The sequence below is a fragment of the Carettochelys insculpta genome, chromosome 1 (assembly GCF_033958435.1).
Source record: "Carettochelys insculpta isolate YL-2023 chromosome 1, ASM3395843v1, whole genome shotgun sequence".
NCBI lineage: Eukaryota > Metazoa > Chordata > Testudines > Carettochelyidae > Carettochelys > Carettochelys insculpta.
Window position 1 is genome coordinate 352,367,480 of NC_134137.1, and position 25,684 is coordinate 352,393,163.

At 45.4% G+C, this 25,684-nt stretch overlaps 1 protein-coding gene across 1 annotated transcript in view; it reads left to right on the forward strand.

The window, feature by feature from the left end:
* Positions 1-25,684, forward strand: part of COG5 (component of oligomeric golgi complex 5) — a 367,281-nt gene that overhangs the window by 227,167 nt on the left and 114,430 nt on the right. Inside the window, exons 8-10 of the mRNA XM_075016386.1 lie at positions 13,822-13,987; positions 14,463-14,575; positions 14,675-14,752. Of these exons, the coding sequence (XP_074872487.1) occupies positions 13,822-13,987; positions 14,463-14,575; positions 14,675-14,752 (357 nt within the window). The remainder of the gene's footprint in view (positions 1-13,821; positions 13,988-14,462; positions 14,576-14,674; positions 14,753-25,684) is intronic.

Sequence of the window (25,684 nt, forward strand, 5' to 3'; positions counted from 1 at the left end):
TGGGGTTAGCGGCTTCGACGTCTCTCTGCCTAACGTTGATGTTAACATCGAAATAGCGCCCAACACGTGTAGCCGTGACGGGCGCTATTTTGAAGTTAGTGCCGCTACTTTGAAGTAGCGTGCACGTGTAGAAACGGCTAGTGTCTAGCAGAATTGCCAACACTTCCACTATTTATAGGACTGTTATAAGACATTTAGGGGTAAATTACAGCCAAGTAACAACACAGAACATTGACAGCCAGGACTGGTGGCTGGAAACAAACTTTATGGGACCCTGGGAAACATGGCCAAACCAGCTAACTAAAATCATGCCAGGTTATCGAGTTGCTGGACGAGAGAGTTATAGATTAGAGTGGTTCGGCCTGTATCTAAAATGTATTTAGTTTCAATCGCATGAAAGCATTTTGGCTGCATCTACACTAGCAAGTTCTTTTGAAAAATCTTTTAAAAGAAGGGGGAGGTGTTTTGAAAGAGCCCAGGAAGCATCTACACACACAAATAATTTGTTTAAAAGTAAATTGAACGAATGTGGTGCTCGTTTTGAAATCACTCGTCCTTCCTGTTTCAGGAAGAGCACCTTCTTTCAAAAGAAAATATGTGTAGATGCACCGCAGGGCCCTTCTTTTGAAAGAACAGACTTCGTTTTCAATCCCTTGCCTGTTCTTTCGAAAGAGTGGGGACTGCGTGGATGTGCTCTTTTGAAAGATCAGATCACTCTTTTAATCTGCATTTTTGTGTGCGGATGCACTCTTTCAAAAGAAGCTCTTTTGGAAGAGATCTTCCAGAAGGGCGTCTTTCAAAAGATCTCTGTGTTTCTAAGATGATTTAGCTTTTCCAGTTCTTTGTGTTGTAAACCAGGCCTCAGCTGCTATTTGTAATATTGAGTATCTTAAATGTTCACAACATTAACAAGTATTTTCTTATAGATGTATTGTAGAATAATTATTTCCTTTTAATTATGGGTTTTGTATTAGTTGAACTTAATTAAAAAGCCCTCTAGAATTTCTGGCTTCCGGTTTTTTCCTTTTGGAAAAGGGGGTGAATATTTTGCCACTTAACTGGTAAGAGATTGGTAACACACCAAAAGCATAATATTTTATAAATACTACATCGGCTACTTTACAGTTGATTACAATGAAAACCCTCTTTCTCTGCATTCCTAACATAGTCATCCTAACAGTGTTTTCTGTCTTCTTCAGAATAATGAGGAATTAATTGAAAGTCAGTTGTGCAATTCTACCTTTTACTGGGTGAGAAGCTCCCAGTTTATCTCTGATGAGCTTTCCCCAACAGCTGTCTGGTCACAGGGTGCAGGCTCTGCTCTTTCGATTTGCTGAATGTGCTGTAAAAGGCCGTTAAGAATTCCCTGCTTTCCTAATATTGACTTTGAGCAATTGCTGTAGTTCGCAGATGGATGTTTGATTACGAATGCGTAATAAAGGTGGCCAAAACCATCTTGACTCAGAGAAGAGGTAGAAGCCCATGACACAATCTGTTAAGATGTAGTCCATACTGAGTAAAAAAAGTTCAAGAACTCAGGTTAATGGTGACTATATAAACTTAACCTATGCTTCTTAACTATGGCAAAAGGCATCATAATTCAATTAGTAATCCACATAGATGACTGTGTAGGTGAATTTTTAGTAAGAATTACAGTTTGTGCAGGCAGAATGTAGTCGGTGCAGTATTGACAGTTAACAACAGAAAATAAACTGTATTTCAAGCCCAAGGTATGTGACAAGCAAAAGGAACGGGAATTTCAGTTGTAAACTCTACCATTTTGTTTTGGGACCTTGCAGTTGACACTACAAACAAAAATTCGCCATCAGACCCGCACAGACTTATTGCTACCTTGGCGGGAGGGACAGAGTGTAATTCTACTCTGAAAATTGACTGTTAACATGTCATCACAGGGCTTCATGTTTATTTTCTTCTGGTGAATGTTCCTACTTGGCTCTTAACTGTGTTGGTTCTGCTGTACCAACAGGAGTGGAAAAAAGTAACAATTTATTTTAGTTACTGAAGTGAACAGGTGGGACTGGTGTACACAGGGAGCAGATTTTTGTTGAAGGTAGGTAAGGGCTATTTATATATATATATATGCACCCTATGCTTTTAGATGCCTCCATTTTTTTGGTGCCCAACTTGAGGCACCTTTCAGGGGCCTGGTTTTCAGAAACTGCTTAGTACCCATCCTCTGAAATTCTGGCCACTTTAAAGCATCTCTAGATGAGCACCTGAAGTCACCAGTCACTTTTTAAAATCTAGTTCTTGTCGCCAAAGAATCATTCTTTAAAGAATGGTGCTATCTGACATGTTTAACTAATGACATCTGGGATCTTTCTGTATTCATAACTGAACTTTGGATCATCATGTCTACCATATCTGATTGCCAAAACATCAAACGTCTGGGGGGTAGCAGGGGCATAGTTTGAATAGACAGGCAGGGAATCTGGACTGGGGCTTCTAGTGTCTGACAGAGCATGAATTGGCCCACCAATAAGGGTCAGGGGGAGGGAAAAGGAGGCAATTGCCTAGGGACCTGACAATTTAAAAGGGCCTGGGGGCCTTGGTTGCTGCCACCGTAGCTCATTGTCAATATGAGAATAGCTCTCATTCTGTGTTTGGTGGTCAGAACAAGGCACTGGAAACAATAACCACCCTGGAACTCGGACTATATGGTTGTTGTGATCATGTGTTTCGTGTAGATCAGCAAACCACTTCCATAGCCAAGTTTGTACTTTGGAAACACCTTTGTGTAAGGAAAAGACAGCTACTAAAGTAGGGCTGCTTTTTTTGCTCAAAAAAAAAATCACAACAATTTAGAAGCTATGCCTAAGGGTTTCTCAGATGGAAGAATTTTGCCCCAAAATTCCTGTTTTTCTCCCAAAGCAAAACTTGTTGGCAGTGGGAAATCTGCAAGACTGCTTCCTGGCTTTCATTGAATAATGTATATATGCTAAACTCTCTAATTTTGTGATGTATGTGCCAGTCTGGTAGTACAATTGATGGTTGTTTTCATTGCCCTTCCATGTTACTCCCTGTCTCTTCACAATACAATTGTTCCCAAGAGAGACTCTGGTTTTTGTACTTACCATGCTTAAACCTAGAAACTAGCTATGCATAAAAAGTTCTCTTAGGATTAATGATACACCAGCTGTGTGTTCTGAACCCTTGTAGGAAAATAAAATGTGGACTACTTTTTCAGGAAAGGGAACAGTGTTTGTGTGAAGCAAATGGATGAGAAATTATTTCAATATATTTTTAGGGCTTGAATATTTTATCTGAATATTATAGTCTTCCTCCAGGGTGAAAAACCTGCATCGCCATTATTCCCCAAGTCCATACTGCCTGCAGTTTAACAGAATAAGGCATCTATGTACCGTTTGTTGGACTCTTTACTGAACTGAAACGTTATTGATCAAGTTTCTCTCTCTCGTACAGTTTTAAAATGTAACCAAATGACTGATTAAGCACTTTTTTATACACTCATTCCATATAAGAAAGCTCTTTGCTCTAGGTAGTCTTTGATACGTTTGAGAAGCGGCCTACTTCAGTACTTCTGTCCCTTTCTCCCCAATAGCTAATATATAACATACTCAGCAGCTAAAAACTATTATAAATCTTTGGAGTTTCCTGCCAGAGCTTTCACAAATAGACATAATTATCTTATTCCTTGAATAAAATATTAGGTGAATAATATTTAAATTAGTTATGTAACAAGTTTAATAACATAAAATTGTTGAATAAATTGTTCAACAAATACTAGTAAAATTCATCAAATAACCTATTCAACAAATACTATACAGTCTTACGCCTAGTTTACACAAGGGGATAAAATCAAGTTTAAGGGTCTTAGGTTGATTTTATAAAGGAAAAGTCTTCACTACAGTGCTCAATAGGTCAATTTTTAAGGGCGCTCTTAAGATTGACTTTCATACTGCCAGTTTCGCTGGTAGTAATGCCAAAAATCGGGTTTTCAGTGTTGACTTGTGCAAGTGCAGGCAGTAGTGTTATTAAAATTGATTTTATTAGCCTCTGAAACTATCCCACGATGTCTCTCAATGTGCCCTTTCTGGTTATTGCTTTACCTCCACTGCTCTCCAGGTAAGCAGGAAGTAGGTGACAGGAAGCAGTGGTCATCAGCCCAGGAATTTTGAATTAATTTCCTTTCCTCTCTGGCCAGCATGGCAAGCAGATGTCAGGAGCACATCTCTGCAGCACACATAAGAACATAAGAACATAAGAATGGCCATACTGGGTCAGACCAAAGGTCCATCCAGCCCAGCATCCCATCTGCCGACGGTGGCCAATGCCAGGTGCCCCAGAGAAGGAGAACAGAAGACAATGATCAAGTGATTTATCTCTTGCCATCCATCTCCTGCCCTTGTTCTGAAGGCTAGGGCACCATACTTTATCCCTGGCTAATAGCCATTTATGGACCTAACCTGCAAAAATTTATCAAGCTCTTTTTTAAACCCTAATAGAGTCCTGGCCTTCACAGCCTCCTCGGGCAAGGAGTTCCACAGGTTGACTGTGCGCTGTGTGAAGAAAAATTTCCTTTTATTAGTTTTGAACCTACTACCCATCAATTTCATTTGGTGTCCCCTAGTTCTTGTATTATGGGAAAAGGTAGATAATTTTTCTATATTCACTTTCTCCACACCATTCATGACTTTATATACCTCTATCATATCGCCCCTCAATCGCCTCTTTTCCAAACTGAAAAGTCCCAGTCTCTCTAGCTTCTCCCCATATGGGACCCGTTCCAAGCCCCTAATCATCTTAGTCGCCCTTTTCTGAACCTTTTCTATTGCCAATATATCTTTTTTGAGGTCTACTAGCCATGAGTTTCCAGAGTCACAAAAGAGCCCCAGCACAGAGTAGCCAGGAGATCCAGGACCTTATCACTGTGTGGAGAAGAATCTATCCTCCTTCAGCTCAAAACCAGCAAAAAAAAAACAACTGATATTTATGTGACAATATTGCAAGGCATGATTAAGAGCGGGTACATCACAGACACTCAGCAGTGCTGTGTTAAAATCAAGGAGCTCAGGCAGAATTACCTAAAGAGAAAAGAACTTAATGATCAGTCTGAGTCATCTCCCCAGAAATGCTACTATTACGAAGAGCTACATGTTATTCTGGGGACAGACCCAACCTCTTCCCTCGCCGAAACTCATGGGCATGTCAGTATGTGTTGCTCAGCAGGATGATGAAGCGGGGTCTGAAGTGGTGGATGAGGACGAAGTGAACGACAGAGTGATGCACTCCAGTGCAGAAGCTGATCCTCCAGCCAAGACATGTTTCTCACATTGGAGCTTGTCCTCTCATCCTGGGAGGAGGTTTCAGAGGCAAACCAGGATGCTGAAGAGGGCGCTTCGGGTGTATGTGTGTTTTTTTTTCTACTGATAACAGTATGGTGCAATCATGGGAGGGTGAGTGTATGCCTGTTTCCCTTAGAATGGCTTGTTAATATTTCTGGGGATGAAGCACTTATTCTGTTTGGACATCTCACTGAATATCTTAGACAGGTACTACTGGATTCTCCACACAGGATTTTGGGGAGATCTGACTTACTCCTGCTTCCCTGGTAATACACTTTGCCATGCCAAGCCACCAGTAAGTAATTTGGAATCATGGCACCACAGAGCATTCTTGCATATTTTCCAGCATTGTACTCGGATAGGACAGGCATTCTTTCCTTATCCCTCTTTTCTTATTCTGTGGAGGCTGATGTCTCCTTTTACAACCTAGAACTCAAGGGAAGTTGCAGTGACTTGTAATGGATTTTTTGCCTGTGACCAAGCACAGAGCAAAACTCATGCAGTCTGACTGGCTTTTAAGTCAATAGCGCAGCAAGCCCCTGCTTTAAAATCCAGGAGCTGCTTTAAGAAGCCCCTGTGGCAGCCTTCCTCCCACCACACAGGGCTGGCAGCCAATCTGACATGTGGCACAACCCAGAGTGCTCATCTAAATGGCAGAAGTGCACTTCCACATTAGTTTTTCCTGTGAACTGTAAATAGCTTACCATTGTGTTCAAATTAAACATCAGCTGCAGAAGAACTTGAATTCTTCTGCTTGGATTCATGCATTCTTCAGCCTTAAGAGTCCACAGAATAACTTTGTCATGGCTAAATGTTCTTCCATAGAGACAGCCAGCCAGCCATTCATTCTGTCACTGTGCTCATTGTTCTGAATAAAGATAAAAATGTTATTGAAAATGTCCTTAATATTTCAACTTTTTTTAAAAACTGGAATCAGCCTTACAACCAGGAGTCAGAGGACTCGTACCTCCTTTCCCATCCCCCAAAAGTGAAATTATCCCAAAAATGGAGGAGGAAGAAGAGCCAGCTGGAGCTGATGATGGAGCGATAGCTCTGTGGTTTGAGCACTGGTCTGCTGAACCCAGGGTTCTGAGTTCAATCCTTGAGGGGGCCATTTAGGGATCTGGGGAAAATACACTTCTTGGGATAGAAGAATCCCACGCATTATCATAGACTGGGGATTGACTGGCTAAGCAGCAGTACAGCAGAAAGGGACCTAGGGGTTATGGTGAATGAAAGGCTAGATATGAGTAAACAGTGTGCCCTTGTTGCTAAGAAGGCGAGGAGCATTGTGAGCAGATCTAGAGAATTGGTTATTCCCTGCTATTTGGCACTGGTGAGGCTGCATCTGGCATATTGTGTCCAGTTTTGGGCTCCCCAATATAAAAAGGATGTGGATGTGCTGGAGTGGGTTCAGCAGAGGGCAACAAAAATGATTAAGGGGCTGGATCACATGACTTATAAGGAGAGGCTGAGGGATTTGGGCCCATTTAGTTTACAGAAGAGAAGACTGAGGAGAGATTTAATAGAAGCCTTCAACTTCTTGAAGGGATGCTCTAAAGCAGATAGAGAGAAACTCTTCTCAGTGTGACAGATGGCAAAACAAGGAGTAATGGTCTGAAGTTACAGAAGGAGAGGAGTAAGTTGGATATTAGGAGAAACTACTTCACTGAGAGGGTGGTGAAGCAGTGGACTGTGTTGCCTGGAGAGGTGGTGGATTCTCCATCCCTAGAAGTTTTTAAATCCTGGCTTGACAAGGTACTGGCTGGGATGACTTAGTTGGGGTTGATCATGCTTGAAGCAGGGGGCTGAACTAGATGACCTTCTGAGGTCCCTTCCAGCCCTATGATTCTATGATTATTTTGAAGCAGTAGGAAAAGGAAAGATCATAGTCCTCTCAGGAAAGACAGGAAATGAGAGACTGGAGGAGAAACATGACTGACAACCAGACTAAAATACATTCTTCTTTTCTATCCTTATTCACCAGGCAGACAGAGATAAAGGAAACAATGCTTCAAAAATCAAACTCTACACCCCCTGTGCAATAAATGCTCCATTTCATGCCTCACTTTCCATGTTCATTCACCTCCCCTGGTCAGAGTTCTGTATCCCCCATCCACTCCAGGCTCCCTCCCCTTTCTTACCTCTCCCCTCTACAAATTCAGACCCCTCTCCTCAACGGGGCCCCAGAATGAGGCCAGGAAGGTCACGGAGATCGCTGCAGTGCACTCCGAGAATCACACCCCAGTAGAAATCTAACATTCCAGCAACCATGACTTCATTATCCCTTTGTTTTTCCTATACCCACCACTCTGCCATTAGGGCCCCCCTAAATAAAAACATTGTAGGTTGGAAAAAGAAGGTTTTGTTTATTAGCTAACATGCTTTGGAGTCCATGCTTTGGGGTTGGGTATGATGGTGAGGGTTGTCATGTAAAAAGGGGAATAAGAATAACCCAGGAAACTACAGGCCAGTCAGCTTAATTTCTGTGCCAGGAAAGATAATGGACCAGGTAATTAAAGAAATCATCTGCAAGCACTTGGAAGGTGGTAAGGTGATAGGGAACAGCCAGCATGGATTTGTAAAGAACAAGTCATGTCAAACCAATCTGACAGCTTTCTTTGACAGGATAACGAGCCTTGTGGATAAGGGAGAAGTGGTGTATGTGGTATACCGTGACTTTAGTAAGGCATTTGATACCGTCTTGTATGATATTCTTATCAATAAACTAGGCAAATACAACTTAAATGGGGCTAGTATAAGGTGGGTGCAAAACTGGTTGGATAACCATACTCAGAGAGTAGTAATTAATGATTCTCAATCCTGCTGGAAAGGTATAACAAGTGGGGTTCTGCGGGGGTCAGTTTTGGGACTGGTTCTGTTCAATATCTTCATCAATAATTTAGATATTGGCATAGGCAGTGCACTTATTAAGTTTGCAGATGATACCAAGCTAGGAGGCATTGCAACTGCTTTGGAGGATAGGGTCAAAATTCAAAATGATCTGGACAAATTGGGGAAATGGTCTGAAGTAAACAGGATGAAGTTTAATAAGGACAAATGCAAAGTGCTCCACTTGGGAAGGAAGTATCAGTTTCACACATACAGAATTGGGAGAGACTGTCTAGGAATGAGTACAGCAGAAAGGGATCTAGAGGTTATAGTGGACCACAAGCTAAATATGAGTCAACAGCGTGATGCTGTTGCAAAAAAAGCAAACATGATTCTGGGATGCATTAACAGGTGTGTTGTGAACAAGACATGAGAAGTCGTTCTTCTGCTCTACTCTGCACTGGTTAGGCCTCAGCTGGAGTATTGTGTCCAGTTCTGGGCACCGCAGTTCAAGAAAGATGTGGAGAAATAGGAAAGGGTCCAGAAAAGAGCGACAAGAATGATTAAAATGCTTGAGAATGACCTATGAAGAAAGGCTGAAAGAACTGACCTTGTTTAGTTTGAAAAAGAGAAGATTGAGGAGCGACATGATAGTCATTTTGAGGTATCTAAAAGGGTGTCAGGAGGGAGAAAACTTGTTCTTTTTGGCCTCTGAGGATAGAACAAGAGACAATAGACTTAAACTGCAGCAAGGGAGGTTTAGGTTGGACGTTAGGAAAAAATTCCTAACTGTCAGGGTGGTCAAACAGTGGAATAAATTGCCAAGGGAGGTTGTGGAATCTCCATTGCTGGAGATATTTAAGAGCAGGTTAGATAGATGTCTATCAGGGATGGTTTAGACAGTACTTGGCCCTGCCATTAGGGCAGGGGGCTGTACTCGATGGCCTCTCGAGGTCCCTTCCAGTACTAGTATTCTATGTGATTGGAGGCAGTTTCTTAAAAGGCAAAGAAACAGCAGGGGTGGGGTGTGGGAGATTCAGGACCCTGCATGCTCATTCATAAATTTGGTTTTCAAGACATCCCTGATTTCCACTGCATCTTTCTGTGCTCTTCTGATTGTCCTTGGGTCCAGTTGCAGATACTAATTACTGGCCAGGAGATCTGCCTCTGCCCCTCACACTGACATGAAAATTTCCCCTTTTGTCTCTCAAATATTACGAAGAATACAGCAGGCCCCAACGACAAGGGTAATTTTTCCTTCGCTGATGTCTAAGTGGGTTAGAAAGCATCTGACACTCACTTTTAAATATCCAAAGACACATTCCCCCAGCCTTCTGCACCTGCTTAGTCTGTAATTGAAGAGCTTGTTATGACTTCATGAGCCAAGGAAGCAAAGGGTAAGCAGGGTCGCCCAGGATCACTATGGGCATTTCCATGCTCCCAATGTTAATTTTCTGGTGTGGGAAGAAAGCACAACTCTAAAGCCTTCTAAATAGACCAGAATTCCCAAAGATTCACACGTCAGGCACCTTTTCTGACCATCTCACATAGATGTAGTTGAAGTGACCTTTTGAGATCCACCAATGCCTGCAAGATGATAGAGAAGTACCCTTTGCGATTAATGTACTGGGACGTCTGGTGGTCTGATGCCAGGATGGGGGTGTCCATTCCTTCTATGGCCCTACAGCTACAGCAGCTAGGGAATCCCATGTGAGCAAATGCATCAGCTATGTTTGGCACATTCTTCAGAGCCACTGTTTTCCACATTAGGAGGTTAGCGATTTCCTTGGCTACCTGGATGACGACAGCCCCCACTGTAGATTTCCCCACCCCAAATTGATTTCTGACCTACTAGTAGCTGGCTGCTTCCACAGAGCAGTTGTCACGCAGTACTCAACTGTCAAAGCAGGTCTCATTCTGGTATCGTTGTGTTTCAGGGCAGAGGACAGCATTTCACAAAGTTCCATGAAAGTGGCCTTATGCATGTGAAAGTTTTCCAGCCACTGCTGATCATCCCATGCCTGCAAAACAATATGGTCCCACCAGTCTAACCTGGTTTTGCAGGTTTAGAAGCTATGTTCCACTGTGTACGATGACTCCAGTGCTGCCAACAACTCGCCTTCCTCTTGTCCCAATCTTGACATGGGTTAATGCCTCCTGCCTTAATACACTCATTCTCCATGACCATTAAGTTCAGAATATACTGCATCACAATGTGGGAAGTCATCACAAAACACTGTGCCACACATTGAAGCATCTCCAGACCCATGTTATCCTGGTCATGGCGTGTGGCAGGCAATGTGAACGCAGTGCAAAAATTCTTCTTTCATTTCTTTTTAGCAGGAAGTGAGGAAAATGCAGACTGGGATGATGACATCAGAAACCCAGAACCACTTGTGGCAATTTTTTTTCCCACAAGACACTGGCACAGAATCCCAAAATGCAATGGGACTGCAGGAACTGTGGGATAGGTGCCCACAATGCACCGCTGCCAAAGTTGAAATTAGGCAATCTAATGGGGACACACTAAATTGACCTTGAGAGCAGGTTCAGAAGCTCAACTTTGACTTTATAATATCTAGGCTGGGTCTACACATGCCCCTTCCTTTCGAAAGGGGCATGTTAATGAGCAGGTTCGAAATATGCTAATGAGGTGCTGAAATGAATGTGCAGCACCTCATTAGCATAACAGCGGCTGTGGCGATTCGAAAGTGCAGCTTTTCGAATCGCGTGCCGCCTGTGGAGACAGGACCTTCCGAAAGGACCCCCCCCCCAGTTTTCGAAAACCCTTCTTCCGATCACCAGATAGGAAGAAGGGCTTTTGAAAACTGGGGGGGGGGGGTCCTTTCGGAAGGTCCCGTCTCCATGGGTGGCACACAATTCGAAACGCCGCACTTTCAAATTGCTGTGGCTGCTATTATGCTAATGAGGCGCTGCATATTCATTGCAGCGCCTCATTAGCATATTTCAAACCTGCTCATTAGCATGCCCCTTTCTAAAGGAAGGGGCACTTGTAGACCCAGCCCTAGTGTTAAAAAGTTGACTTTAATAAATGTGACTATTCCCAAGTGTAGATATACCCTTTATATCATTCCTTTCTTTCCTTTTTCGTCTTTAGTCCATTCAGTCCTATTATTGATCACAGTGACTTTTCCTTAGTAACCTTCAGCATCTGTTTAATTCTCATTCTTTTCCTTTCCCTTCCCACTTATTGTATTCTGTACCCCTTTCCCTTACCTTTTCTGCCCTGCCTCTCGTAGCTGCTTATATATATTTTCTGTGCTTCATTTTTCTTATTCATTCCACTAATCTTTCTTTTTGTTTTTCCTGCTCACCCACCCACAAGGCTTGGAAATTTTACCACACATCTAATTGCCAGAGGGCTAACCTTATGAGCTACATGATCCCTACATGGTCAGTGCTTCTCCTCCCCCTTCCCATGCCATGGGCCTTAGGTCCTAGAGTAATTTCACAACATTAAAATCTCAGCTTTTTCTTAAAATTATGGTCCCCGCCCTTCTAGTTAGGAAGAAACAGCCTCATCTTCAAGAATATTTTTTCACTGATGTCTGCCTGAGTTGTCAGACACATGCAACAGTAGTTCTGAGAGGGATGAGCAGTATCATTCATTTCATTTGAGTCTGAATTTTGAAACTCATTTCTCTGGATGTATCTGTGCATGGGGTTCCTTACTGCTACTCCCCCATCATGCCTTTCACTGGGTGACGTCCACAGGAGCTCCTGACATAGTCCTCTGTTCATTTGAGTGGTGGCTGAATCACCCTCGCTCCTCCACGACAGGCCTCATCCTACCAGAAGGTGATCTTGGGAAGGGGAGACCCACCCTGCCCAAAGAGGAGTGGTCGTGGTGTTCACCTAGATGACTGCTCTGATATGAGTATCCCTCACCACTGCCATTCAAAAAGGGAACAGAGCCTATGGCACACAGGTAGGGCGAAGTCGCGAGGGGGAACATAACATTGTTTCTAAAGCCTCAGATGTCCTCACCCCAGCCTTAGGCACTGGGAATAAATAGAATGAGAGGGAACCTATTTTTGGATTAGTCTCCAGCTAGTATGTACCTGAAACATACAACTCCGCCTCCCAATTTCCTATGAATGCTGGAAGGGAGAAGCAGCTTTCTGTGTGGGTGGGAGGCAGACACGTCTCCATGATTCTACCATTCCAGAAGCTCTGCTTTTTTGTTGCATGACCTGAGCTGAATAGCTCCAGTACACGCCTTGGCTGCAGCTCATTGGAGCTGCGTCTACACGTGCACGCTACTTCGAAGTAGCGGCACCAACTTCGACGTTAGGCGGCGAGACGTCGAAGTCGCTAACCTCATGAGGAGATAGGAATAGCGCCCTACTTCGACGTTCAACGTCGAAGTAGGGACCGTGTAGACGATCCGCGTCCCGCAACGTCGAAATTGCTGGGTCCTCCATGGCGGCCATCAGCTGGGGGGTTGAGAGATGCTCTCTCTCCAGCCCCTGCGGGGCTCTATGGTCACCGTGTGCAGCAGCCCTTAGCCCAGGCCTTCTGGCTGCTTCTGCGGCAGCTGGGGATCTATGCTGCAGGCACAGGGTCTGCAACCAGTTGTCAGCTCTGTGTATCTTGTGTTGTTTAGTGCAACTGTGTCTGGGAGGGGCCCTTTAAGGGAGCGGCTTGCTGTTGAGTCCGCCCTGTGACCCTGTCTGCAGCTGTGCCTGGCATCCCTATTTCGATGTGTGCTACTTTGGCGTGTAGACGTTCCCTCGCTGCGCCTATTTTGATGTTGGGCTGAGCAACGTCGAAGTTGAACATCGACGTTGCTGGCCCTGGAGGACGTGTAGACGTTATTCATCGAAATAGACTATTTCGATGTCGCAACATCGAAATAAGCTATTTCGATGTTGGCTGCACGTGTAGACGTAGCCTGGGATTTCTGTCAGTTTTATTCTTAACCAAAGGGTTCTAAAGCACAGCAGTGACACTGAAAAGACTCCAATTGGTTTTCATGTCATTTTATTTAGGGAAAGCTCTGAACATTAACAAAGGCACTGAGCTGTCTGTTGGCAGATTTAGGAAGATGGAATGGCATTAGTTCACACTCGATTCATATCTGTAAACTTACTGTCAAAATCATCAGAGCTAGAAACTTATTTTTTAAAAATGAAAGCTTAGATTTTTGCATACATTGATGGCATTCTCCTGCTCAAGCTCCCTATGTAGATTTTTCAGGCCCTGATTATGTTTAATCAACAGTTTAACAGTTAAAAGACAGAAGTGTGGCAGATACAGTACCTGCAAACTATAGTATTACTAGCTGTCACGTAACTAGAGATAGCCAAGACATACTGATACTCGATATGGTACAGTAATTTTCATATGCAAAGAATTATTGTATCCATAGCATACGAATTATCATCATCTCCTTTCCTTTTTTCCTCCCTCTGATGCTGCCCTGTGTCTAACTAACTGTTGAGTAGTGAGATCAAAGTAAACCAACCTCCCCACCTCTTTCCTCCTCTTCTCTGTTCCCCTGTAAAGAGACCTATCACTTGGTAAATGAAATGAACCAGCAAACATAAGAACATTAACTTCAATATTGAAGTGACATCTCATCATAGATAAACAAATTCATCTTACAGTTGGACATTACCTTTTTCCTGTATCTCTACAGAATCCTACTCAAGTGGGAACAGCGCTTCAGGTTTTCTACAACCTTGGAACTTTAAAGGATATCATTTCTAATGTAGTGGATGGATACTGTGCATCTATAGAGGAGAACATCAACAGTGCTTTGGATATCAAAGTTTTGACTCAGCCATCCCAGACAGTTACAAGAGGTACAGTGTGGCCATGTTATTTAATATACATCATAACAGTCTCTGGTCAGTTGGCAGAAGTGCATTGTGCTCAGTCATATGGGAGAAAAATGCTTGGCATCCTAAGGAGTTCAGAGAAACCATTAAGATTTTGGAATCTCTGAGTCTAACATTCCAGAACATCTTACAACAGTGGCGAAGTATATTGGCTTTGTTCTTTTGCTGAGATGAGAAGTAGTGAAATAGTTAATAATGCTGATATTTAAAGTAGCCTCACCAGGCTTCCAGGTTAAGAGCCCCAATCATCTCATTCAGGTATTGTTTCAAGCTATCTGAGGCTGCTCAAGACTTCTGAAAATTAGGCCACTTCTTAAGATGCCTATAGATGGATTTTTTTAATGTTTATAAATTCAGTGAGGCACTCAAACCTGACCATGTTGATCTTGATTTTTAAGCCCTGACATGGGTTGATATGTTGCCTTTAAAATATGTTTAGGTGGCCCTGGCCGAGCTGTTATGCCAACACCAGGGAACACGGCAGCTTTCCGAGCAGCCCTCTGGACAAACATGGAGAAACTTATGGATCAGATCTGTGCAGCCTGTGCGCAGGTATTCAGTCCCTATGTTTCCTCTTCCGTATTAGTGCAATTTTTGCATATGCCACTTTAGAAAACTTAAATGATCCTTGAAACGAATTTTCTCTTACAGGTGCAGCACTTGCAAAAAGTATTGACAAAGAAGAGAGACCCTGTTTCACATGTCTGTTTCATTGACGAAATAGTTAAGGTAAAGTTTTCATTTAGCTGAATAATTTCTTACAAACAGAGGGAATGGTTCTGATAAGCGAAATGTGATGAAAGGAGCATTTCAATTATGATTTTAGAGCACTGTAACAGTTTTGTTATTTCAGTAATGAGACAGTGGTGGAAGTCAGACTAGTATAGAAATATGCATTTATGGGCTGTTTATGATCGCTGGGGTATACTGAGAGGGTCTTCTTGTAGTAATGGCTTTTGTTTTCTTTAAAAAACTGATTAGACACCAGTCAGTTTTTATTAATAATCCTTATTGTCATCCCATAATATACTGTGTAGTTTGAGTAATTAATGTTGTACATTAGTTTCCATAGGAAAATATGTTTTCATGTGATATCTAGTGTTCTCAGCCATCTGTTTCTCTACTTTTTGGCAATTTCTTCTCTGAAAAAAATAATCACAGCTGTTCTCTTCCATATAAAGGCCCAGATATGAATACCTATTCTTGTCCATTCAGTTGTATTGTTTTCTGTTCTTATTTGGAATATTTGATTAATGGTCTCCTCAGGGGCTGGTACAGCAATATTGAAGCCATTTTGTCTGCATTAGTAAATTGGAAACAACAAAAACAAAAGACGTTTCATGGTCTTTTTTTATGCAGACATCTCCTTTTCTATGCATATCACTGTTATTAATTCACACATTTAATTTTTGAAATGGTCTTGTGAAACTATTCAGGTGTAAATTTTTCGAGCAGGAAAATCAAGTAATAAAGGTTCAATATAGCGAATGTACTTACTGTCACTTAAGCCCACTCTGAAATATGTGGAGGATGGTATCACCCCCTGGCTGGACAGTGAAACCTCTCCTTAAGAGGAAATGATTAGCTTTTTTTTTTTTTTTTTTTTAAATCCAAAGAAGTGTATAACTTTTAAGGAAATGTCTCTGCATACGAGAACATCCATTGCCCCTTGGGCTTCACGGACTGGCTCTGCAATAAGCTGACCTCTTACAAAAGGAAGATGACCCTTCAAATAAAGGGAACAGTTTGGATGTGAGGAGAACTCACATAAATTAGCTTTCCATCTTCCATGTTCAACAGCTCCCTCTCTTGGATTCAGTCCTGTCCCCAGTGTCCCTCATTACTTTTGAGGAGTGGCTGTTCAATGGGAAGAGGACCTTCCAGATCAACAGAGGAGGTTTAGGGGAAAGGGAAGGTCAGGCGGAGAGAGAGAGAACAAGAGTCTGAGCAGTCTTCTTTACACCATTGTTTCACTAAAGAACATACAAGTGAGCGGAAGGAATTCTGTAGGCATGAATTGTGGAAAGACTGGCCAGTAAATGAAATACCGGGTTCTAATACATAAAGTGCTGGCAGAGCCTCTATTATGAGGTACTAAACACCCGCTCCTCACATAAATGTCACATTGTGGGACTGAGCCTATGGTGCCAACTGCATTGTCCAAATAATATGTATTTGTTTCTCCATGTTTAGCTCCTTCTCAGTTAGTGATCTGATCAGTAAGTTATGAGATCAAAGGAGTATAAAACAAAGCTTGACTGTTCTTATTCTGAGTATGTGATAGCTAATACAGTGTCAACTCTTCATTTTTCAAGAAGTATCCCAGCATAGTATGGTGCTCTTTCTCCTTTCTCAGGTGGGTACGATACAACAGTAGTTTTCACCCAGTGTACCATGAGAACTGTCCAAGTGTGCCATGAAATTTCATTAATTTCCTCTCACAGCGACTCTTTGCAGAGTCACTGGGAGCAGGAGCGGGGGGTGTGGGGAAAGGCAGAATTGATGACCCAGTGCCAGCTGGGGCTCAAGCATCAAGGCTTTTCTGGGGCTTCGCAGAGCCACTGCGAGGGAAGATCCCAACCCTGCAGGAGACTATCTGTGCCGTGAGGCAGCTGAAATGCTGCTTCCTGGCCTGAAAAGGGTGGCAGAAGGCCCACCTGCCTTCCCTGCCGTGGCAAGGAGGAAAGCCCGTTGGAGCTGGGATGTGGTTTAAATGCCACATCCCAGCTCCAATGGGCTGGTAGGGAGGGGAGCCTGCCCTCTGGACCTCCTCCCCCCACTCCTTGCAAGTAATCAAGTAAGCAATGAAATCTTAAGCGGTTACTGAATTACTCAACATCTCGAGCATGGCACGTGTACAGTTGCCCACATTTTTTTTTGACCTGTTGAAGATGGTGTTTTCTGTGGTGGATTTGAAACATTAATACATTTGATCCTTCTTTAGCTTGTTGTATGCATTACTATGTTGGAGAGCTCTCCAGTAAAACTGCAGCCACAGCAAATGTGCTGTTTCTGAGCAGTCGGTTCAGCTGAAAAAGGTGTGTGCGCTGTGGAATTGCTTGTCTTGTTGAAGTGTGCTGTGTTACTGAAAAGGTAGAGGACCACTGTCATATAGTACAGTGCTTTTCTTGGCCATTATGGTAACACACAGTGAAAGGTTCGTGCAAAAAAGTAAAATGCCACAGCATTTGGTGAGTGTAGGAAACAGAGCCTCACAAGTCAGTGTTGAGGGTGTTTAGCCAAATACAGTTAAGCACTGGTTACAGCTAACATTTGGGAAGCCATGTAGCTTCACTCAGTTTGAACTGTATGGCCAGCTGTCTGGGGGAGCAAGAACTAAGACTGGCAGTAAGAAATAATCCCACCATTGAATTATGAAAAGTGAACATCATGCTTATCCAAGCCATGCCAGTTTTACACCTATCATCTTCATGTCCTCAAAAAAAAAAAAAAAAAAAAAAAAAATTGTATGAAGGCGAGAGAAGGTTGGATGCTCTTTGTGTTCATTTTGGCTGGTATACTGAGCTAATCCATGAAGCTAAATGTAATAGCATTATGCCCATTTTCTCAGGCAGTGTGCCATTCCAGATGATATGAAAGTGACCCTTCCACTCTGCATGCTATGTACTAATTACAATTAATGATGTCAACATCATTATTACTGTCATCTTCTGCAGCAGCTGCACTCCTACTTTGCCTGTCCACCTGCTATCTTGTTCTAACTATGGCAGTATAGGCGCCAGCTGAGGAAACATGAGAGAAGTGGCCCTGGCCTTGATAAACACACTCCCTTTAATAACAAATAAACTGGCTGCCTCTTGTTTTGTTAACCTCTGCTTCTATTCATTTTGTGGGATTTTTGGTATATTTCTCTTTCTATCACAGGTCATCATCATCATCATCATCAATAACCGTTGGCTCAGCGCCCATTGGTGTCTGATGCCTCTCTCGCTATTTCCTTCCATATTTCCCTATCCAGTGCAGAGTGGCTTAGTTTCTGTAGACTAGCTCTGCACCAATCTACTACATCATCTATCCATTCTCTGTGGGGTCTGCCTCTCCTATTCGAACAATGCATTATGCCGAATACTAGAGTCTTGATTTTTCATTTGTCGTTCATTCTGCAAATATGTCCAAATAATTGTAGCTTCTGTTTTATAACCTTCTGCAGCAGGTTCTCTTTCGGCAATATCTTCTTATATAATTCCTCATTGGTTACCTTCTGCATCAATCCTATTCTCAGAATCTTTTTATAACAACTCCTTCTTCTCCGAGTGGTCCCCATGGGTGCTCCACCATAGGTGTTGGGCTCGCCTGGCGCCACAGATCGGAAATCTTCCAGCAGTTTCTCCTGGATTGCGCATGCACTGGCGCTCGCCGCCCCCCTGCGCGCCCCCAGCCGCGTGCGCGATCCGGTCCCCGCCAGTTCCTTCTCAACCGCCATCGGCTGCAGATGGAATCTACTCAGGCTAAGGCCAGAGTCAGATTAAATAGTGTTTTTTTTTTCTACGCTTCATTTGTTGTTTTTGGTTATTAAAAAAAAAAAAAGAAAGAGAAAGCAAAGACAAAGAGAATATCAGCAAAAAAAAAGAAAAAGAGAGGAGCGGAGAAGAGAAGAGCTGACATGAAGGCCATTTAGGCCGCCCACTGCCCCGCAGGCCGGTGATCAGTATTTGGGGTGGAAAGGCACGGATTAAGTGCTCAGTACCCTATTAACAGTAAAGGACTCACCGCAATGGCCTCTTCAGGTTTTAAAAAGCATGAGTCATGCTGTGAAGCTATGCCGGCCTCCGTGGGGCATAGCGAATGCATCCGATGCCTGGGGGAATCACAGGCTATCCAGAAGTGTTCTCACTGTGCTAAGCTCACAGCCAGGGCCAGGAAGGACAGAGCGATGAGGCGTAAAATGCTCTTGTTGATAAGGCTCTCCAGCCGGACTTGCCGGAGAAGCCTCACCCAGAAGGGCTCTTTGGGTTGCATAAGAGGAGGGCAGCTTTCTCTGACCCCCTCGGTGCAGAAACGGAGGAAACTCTCCCTGGCTCAATCCTTGCCGGCGTTTGCAGCGAGCAGGACGAGCGGAGCACACAGCCCCCAGCCGCATACTCAGGCAAGTGGCAGCGCACGTGGCAGAGGCTGAGCCTCCGGTTATACAACAGCCGGCACGCGCGGCGCCTAGAGCATCAGCGAGGCAAGCGCCGGACCCGGCGGCACCGCCACAGGCGGCACCGGCCCCCATGGCACCAATGGTGCAGGGGCGCCAGGCACGGAGCCTGCAGGCACCGGAGGAGGATACCCGCGCGGCACCGCAGCTGACGGTGCCAAGCGCGGCGCTGACAGTGGGGCCGAGATCCCCGGCACGGAAGGGGGCGGTGCTGGCCCCGCAGGGGAGGGGCAAGGCAAAATCAAAAGGCCGGCACCGCAGTCCATCTTCGGACAGGGCTGCGCTGCTGTTAGCACCAAGCCCTCCCCCTGTGATACACACGCCGCACCTAGGGCCTGTGTCTCCACCGGCCCATCCGGAACCTCCTTCTTCGTTCCTCCAACCAATGTCACCATGGCTTGGGCCACCTTCACCATTTCTGGGATTGGATCCCCTGGAGTACTATCACAAGCCAGTTTCACCTCTATCTGTGTCATCGCGGAGGTCTCGCTCTCCCAGACATCGGGGGTACGCACCCCGTGAGTGGTCTAGGTCTCCATCCCCGGACCCTCGCCCATGCTGCCATGGTCGTCCTTATCATGCTGGACACAGACACCACAGGCCTGCACCCAGGGGCAGGTCCCCCCCGGCCGCTCAATACCCCCGTGGGCACTCCTGATCGGGGACAGAAACAGAGTTGTCTCAAGGGGAGTTAATTTTAGAACCCCGAGACTTTCCTTCACAATCCTCCAGCGAGCAAGTGTATCATCGACCGCAGGAGCCCGAGGGTTCGAGGGAGGTTTACCCTAGTGGTTCCTCCTCATCCTCCCCAGATGAGGCCATGGCCCCCCGGGGACGTCTCTCCCCCGGATGACCTTAAACAGTTTCAGGAGCTGTTTAAAAGGGTGGCTTTCACGCAAGACATTCAAACGACAGAGGTGCAGGAGAAACATCACAAACTCCTGGAAAATTTGAGACCCCCAGCTTCATCCAAAATTGCTATTCCGCTGGACGAAGCCATTCTGGAGTCAGCCATTACTATATGGCAGACTCCGGCCTCTGTTCCGCCTACGAACAAGAGAGCGGATAAGAAGTACTTCGTCCCGGCAAAGGGCATGGAGTTCCTCTTCAGTCACCCACAACCAAATTCTTTGGTGGTTGAGTCGTCCCAGCAGAGGTCAAAGGCTTCTCAGTACAAATCGGGGGGATTGGACAAAGATGCTAAGAAGCTAGAGCTGTTGGGCAGGAAGGTATACTCCTCTTCTACCCTGCTATTGAGAATGGCAAATTATGGGCACACCTAGCAAACCATAATTTTGATGATTACTCCAGGCTTACTCCCTTCATGGATTCACTTCTGGAAGACAAAAAGCTGGTGTTAAAGGCGATTATTCAAGAGGGCTACGCAGCATCGCAGACGGGAGTCCAGATTGCCCTGGATGTGGCGGACACGGCGGCACGTTCAACGGCTACAGCAGTGGTCATGCGTAGAGAATCCTGGCCCCAGACGTCGGGTATCCCGAGGGACCTACAGGCGAAGATCATGGACCTTACCTTTGATACATAAAAGCTGTTTGCAGACTCAACCGACTCGGACCCTCACTCCAGTAAGGACTCGAGTGCTGCACTTAGAACCTTGGGCATTTATACTCCCCCATACAGGGGGGGAAAATTTTATCCTCAGCAAAGACGCTACGCTTACAACCACAGCGGGCTCAATATCAATGGGGCTACGGCCAAGGGCGCTATCGACAGCAGCAACAGTACAGAACTCCTAAGCGACGTTCTCAACAAAGCTGTAAGCCCTCGGGTCAGGCCCAAAGGCAACAAGTTTGACAGGTATGTCGGGGGCTGCACTATCAATACCCTCACTCAATGCCACTCTCATCTCATGTTCCATCATCGCCTCAGACCTTTCCACTCCCAATGGCAAAAGATCACCACAGACAAATGGGTGCTGGAGATCATAGCCACGGGTTACGTGATCCCCTTCCAGTCGCTTCCACCAACGAAGCCTCCCACCAGGCTTCACCTCAGGGACGCTGCCACGAGGTGAGGCTCAAGCAGAAGGTGAATCACCTTATGTTCATAGGGGAGGTGGAAAGAGTGCCGGAATAATTCCAGGGGAAGGTTTTTATTCACGCTACTTCCTACCAGAGAAGAAAACAGGAGACTGGAGGCCCATCTTAGATCTTCGGGGCCTCAACCGTTACTTGCGCAAGCAACGTTTTCGGATGATCACAGTTGCCTTGATACTCACGGCACTGGACGATGGAGACTGGGTTTCAGCACTCGACTTACAAGATGCTTACTTTCCTATAACAATCCACCTGGCACACAGACGCTTCCTCCGCTTCACAGTCGGCCAGGAGCGCTTCCAGCACAGGGTTCTTCCGTTCGGCCTCTCCTTGGCCCCCAGAGTCTTTACCAAAACGCTGGCAGTGGTGTCATCCTACCTGCACAGACAGGGGGTGTTTATTTTTCCCATATCTGGGCGACTGCCTGCTAAAAGGGGCCTCGAAGGCAGAGGTCTCATGCATGATACGCATCACAGCGGACACGTTTTTCTTCGCTGGGCCTAGTCATCAACCTTGCAAAGTCAAAGTCCGAACCCACACAACATGTAGAGTTCATAGTGGCACGCATAAACTCTATCACAGCAAGGGTGTACCTACCTGACGCCCGCTTCTGCGCCATCAGTTCACTGGTGCAAGTCATCACATACAGCCCCACGGTGCCAGTCTTAACGTGCTTACAGCTGCTGGGCCACATGGCGGCAGCGATGTTTGTGGTACAGAATGCCAGGTTGCACATGTGAAGCCTGCAGCATTGGCTGGCGAGCGTTTACAAACCAGCATCCCACACTGTCCACAGGGTGGCGTCGCCCACAACAGAGGTGCGCAGATCCCTGGCGTGGTGGGAAAACCCCGAGAATCTGCTAGTGGGGGTGCCTTTTCACCAACCACAAATTTCTATTTTTTCTTACCACCGACGCCTCCCACATAGGATGGGGAGCGCACATCGGCGACAAGGTAACGCAAGGGCTATGGTCCCCTGGGGAACAGACACTGCACATAACCATGCTGGAGCTCAGAGCAGTGTTCAACGCCTGCAAACATTTTTGAGATTACCCACGTGGCAAAGTAGTCGGGATTCAATACCGACAATACCTCCACTATGTTTTACACCAATCGACAAGGAGGAGCACAATCCCATGCCCTATGTGTGGAAGCAGTCCAATTGTAGAATTGATGCATTGCCAGCAACATAACATTGAAAGCCTCATACTTGCTGGGCGCTCACACCATGAAAGCAGATCAGCTGAGCAGGTGCTTCGCAATCACGCACGAATGGCAGATCCGCTCCAATCTGCTACGGCGCATTTTTCGTACATGGGGGTTTCCCCAGATCGATCTGTTTGCCACAAGGTCTTGCACAAAGCCAGAAGGGAGAGAGCTCGCATGATACTCATAGTCCCGCTTGGCATCAGCAGCAATGGCTTCCCTTGCTTTTGTGCATGTCGGACCGCCCACCGCTCCCTCTACCGGTGGCGCCGGACTTACTCACGCAGGCTCAGGGGTACTTAGTGCACCCGCACCCTCAGGGTCTGCACCTACAAGCATGGCTAATCCATGGCTCAGCTCTTTAAAGAGCACGTGTACAGAGGGAGTAGAAGTCCTGGAATGTAGCTGAAGGACCTCCACCAGGAGGACTTACAAGCAGAAATGGACTCGATTCACAGCCTGGTGTTCCGCCAAGCAGTTAGCTCCCCTTGACTTCCTATACCTGTAATACTAGAATACTTATTGGACCTCAAGAGAGGCGGGTTTTCTCTATCCTCGCTAAAGGTCCACCTCGCCGCTATATCAGCCTTTCGGCATACAGAGGAAGGGCCCACGGTATTCACCCATCCTATCATTACCAGGTTCTTGAAGAGGCTGGTAAACCTGTACTCCCCTTGGAAACCGCTTCCACCATCGTGGGATTTGGACTTGGTGCTCAGCACGCTATCGGGTCCACCTTTTGAACCATTAGCCACAGTTCCCATACGTCTCCTTACGGAAAAAAAAAACAAAAACAACCTTCCTCCTTGCAACTACGTCGGCCCGCAGGGTGAGTGAGCTCGCAGCAGTGATGGCAACGCTGCACTGCACAGTATTCTCAAAGGAGGCGGTAACCTTAAGGCTGCACCCAGCCTTTGTTCCAAAAGTCTCTTCGGAGTCCAATCTTAACGAGCCAATAGTTTTACCCTCGTTTTACCCGAAGCCTCACAGCTCCGGTAAGGAGGCACACCTGCGTCTCCTGGATGTGAGGAGGGCGTTGGCCTTCTACATAGGCAGAACTAAGTCCTTCTGGAAAACGGACAGGCTCCTAGTCGCGCTCTCTCTCCCAGGTCAAAAGGAGAAGGTCTCTCTTCACAGAGAATCTCTAAGCACATTGTGTCCTGTATAAAAATGTGGTACGAGCTTCAAAATGCTCCTTTGCTGGCCCCACCCAGGGCTCACTCCACCAGGGCAGTGGCGGCGTCAACAGCCTTCTTCAAGGGCATCGCGTTAAAAGACATCTGTAGAGCGGCGACCTGGTCATCCTACGACACCTTTGCCGAGCATTATGCCCTGCCTTGGGTATTTGAAGAGGATACCCGTCTCTCGACAGCAGTCCTCTCGTGGGCAAGCTGCACATAAACCGATTACCCAACTCCTTACTTGGGTTACTGCTGGGTAGTCACCTATTGTGGAGCACCCACGGGGACCACTCGAGGAAGAAAGAGAAGTTACTCACCTGTAGTAACGATGCTTCTTCGAGATGTGTCCCCGTGGGTGCTCCACCACCCGCCCATCCTCCCCGCTTCGGATCTCTTTCTAGTGTTTTTCAGGAGCATCCGAGGCGGTTGGTCAAGGAACTGGCGGGGACCGGATTGCGCATGCGGCCGGGGGTGTGCAGGGGGGTGGCGCGCGCCAGCGCATGCTCAATCCAGGAGAAACTGCTGGAAGATTTCCGATCTGCGGCACTGGGCGAGCCCGACAGCTATTGTGGAGCATCCATGGGGACACATCTCGAAGAACCATCGTTACTACAGGTGAGTAACTTCTCCTTGCGAACTCCAATATTTTTCTTTTCTAATCTTTTGTTATCACTCTCATGTCTCACATCCATACAACATGCTGCTGAATACACACGTTTTCAAGATGCCCAGCTTCATTCTTAAGCTAATTGCTTTGCTTTTCCAGATCTTATCCATCGCCTTCAAACTCGCTCTTGCTTTCGCTATTCTAGTCGGTATTTCCTTCTTACAGTCTAGATCATACGTTATGTTGCTCCCCAGATATGTGAACTTCTCTACATTTTCTAGTTCAATACCATCAACACTGATCTTTCTTCCTGTTTCCTTATCTCCAAGTACCATTGTTTTTGTTTTATCGATGTTCATAATCAGTCCGTACCTCTTCCTTCCTTCCTTCGTTTAACACCTGCACTGTTTTTGCTAGCTTCTCCTCATCTTCCTCAATGATAACTGTATCATCTGCAAACCTCAAGTTGTTAATTCTTTTCCCGTGCACAGATATCCCTTCTATCTCTTCCTTGATCTTGTCCATCGCTCTCTCCAGATGTGCGATGAAGATACTTGGCGATATTGGATCTCTTTGTCTCATACCTCTACTTGTTTTAAACCAACTTCCCAACTCCTCACATGTTCTCACCGCTGCCTCCGCATTATCACTGATATCCTTCAACAACTGTATCAGTCTGCTATCCACTCAGTATGACTGCAACACCACCCAAGTCACTTTCTGCTCTATAGTGTCAAATGCCTTTTGAAAATCGACGAAGCAAGTGTATGCGTTTGTTGTTTCGTCGAGCTTTCTCTGCTGTCAGTCTTAGTGCCAATATCTGCTGTACGTCACAGATGATGACATTTCTCTATTTCCCCATTTATTGTCTCATTCACCTGCTTTCCTGACTTCAAATTACCTGCCATTGTAATATTTTGTAGTTCTGTGCCCCTTTCTCTCTGAGGTTGCCAAGCACTTTATAGACACTAGTATACAACAGTATACAGTCACAATACTCATGTTTGGCCTGTGCCAGGGGTCAGCAACCCCCAGCATGGGTGCCAAGAGTGGCATTGGCACCCAAGGCAGGAGCATAGCTCCACTCCTTCCTCCCCTCATGCAGCTGGGAGCTTGCTGTTGATAAACAAAAGACCAACTGATGCCACTAATCACTGCCTAAATGGTAAAGTTCTGCATTTTTATTTATTTATTAAGCTGTTTTAAGTAGGACTATTAGTGACATTAAACGTATCACTGGCACCTGGTCTGTACATAGAGGTCAAAAGGTCAAATTTCAGCATTCTGCCTTGGGCTATGCTATAAGTTAATGCATTGGTAGAAAAAAAACCAATAGTTTTCACACATTTGATACACCGTGGGTTTAATTAACTTGTCTGAGATCACATCTGGAAGAATCCAGGTATTGCGTTCACACTGACATTTGTTTCAGTCCTCTCATACATCTAG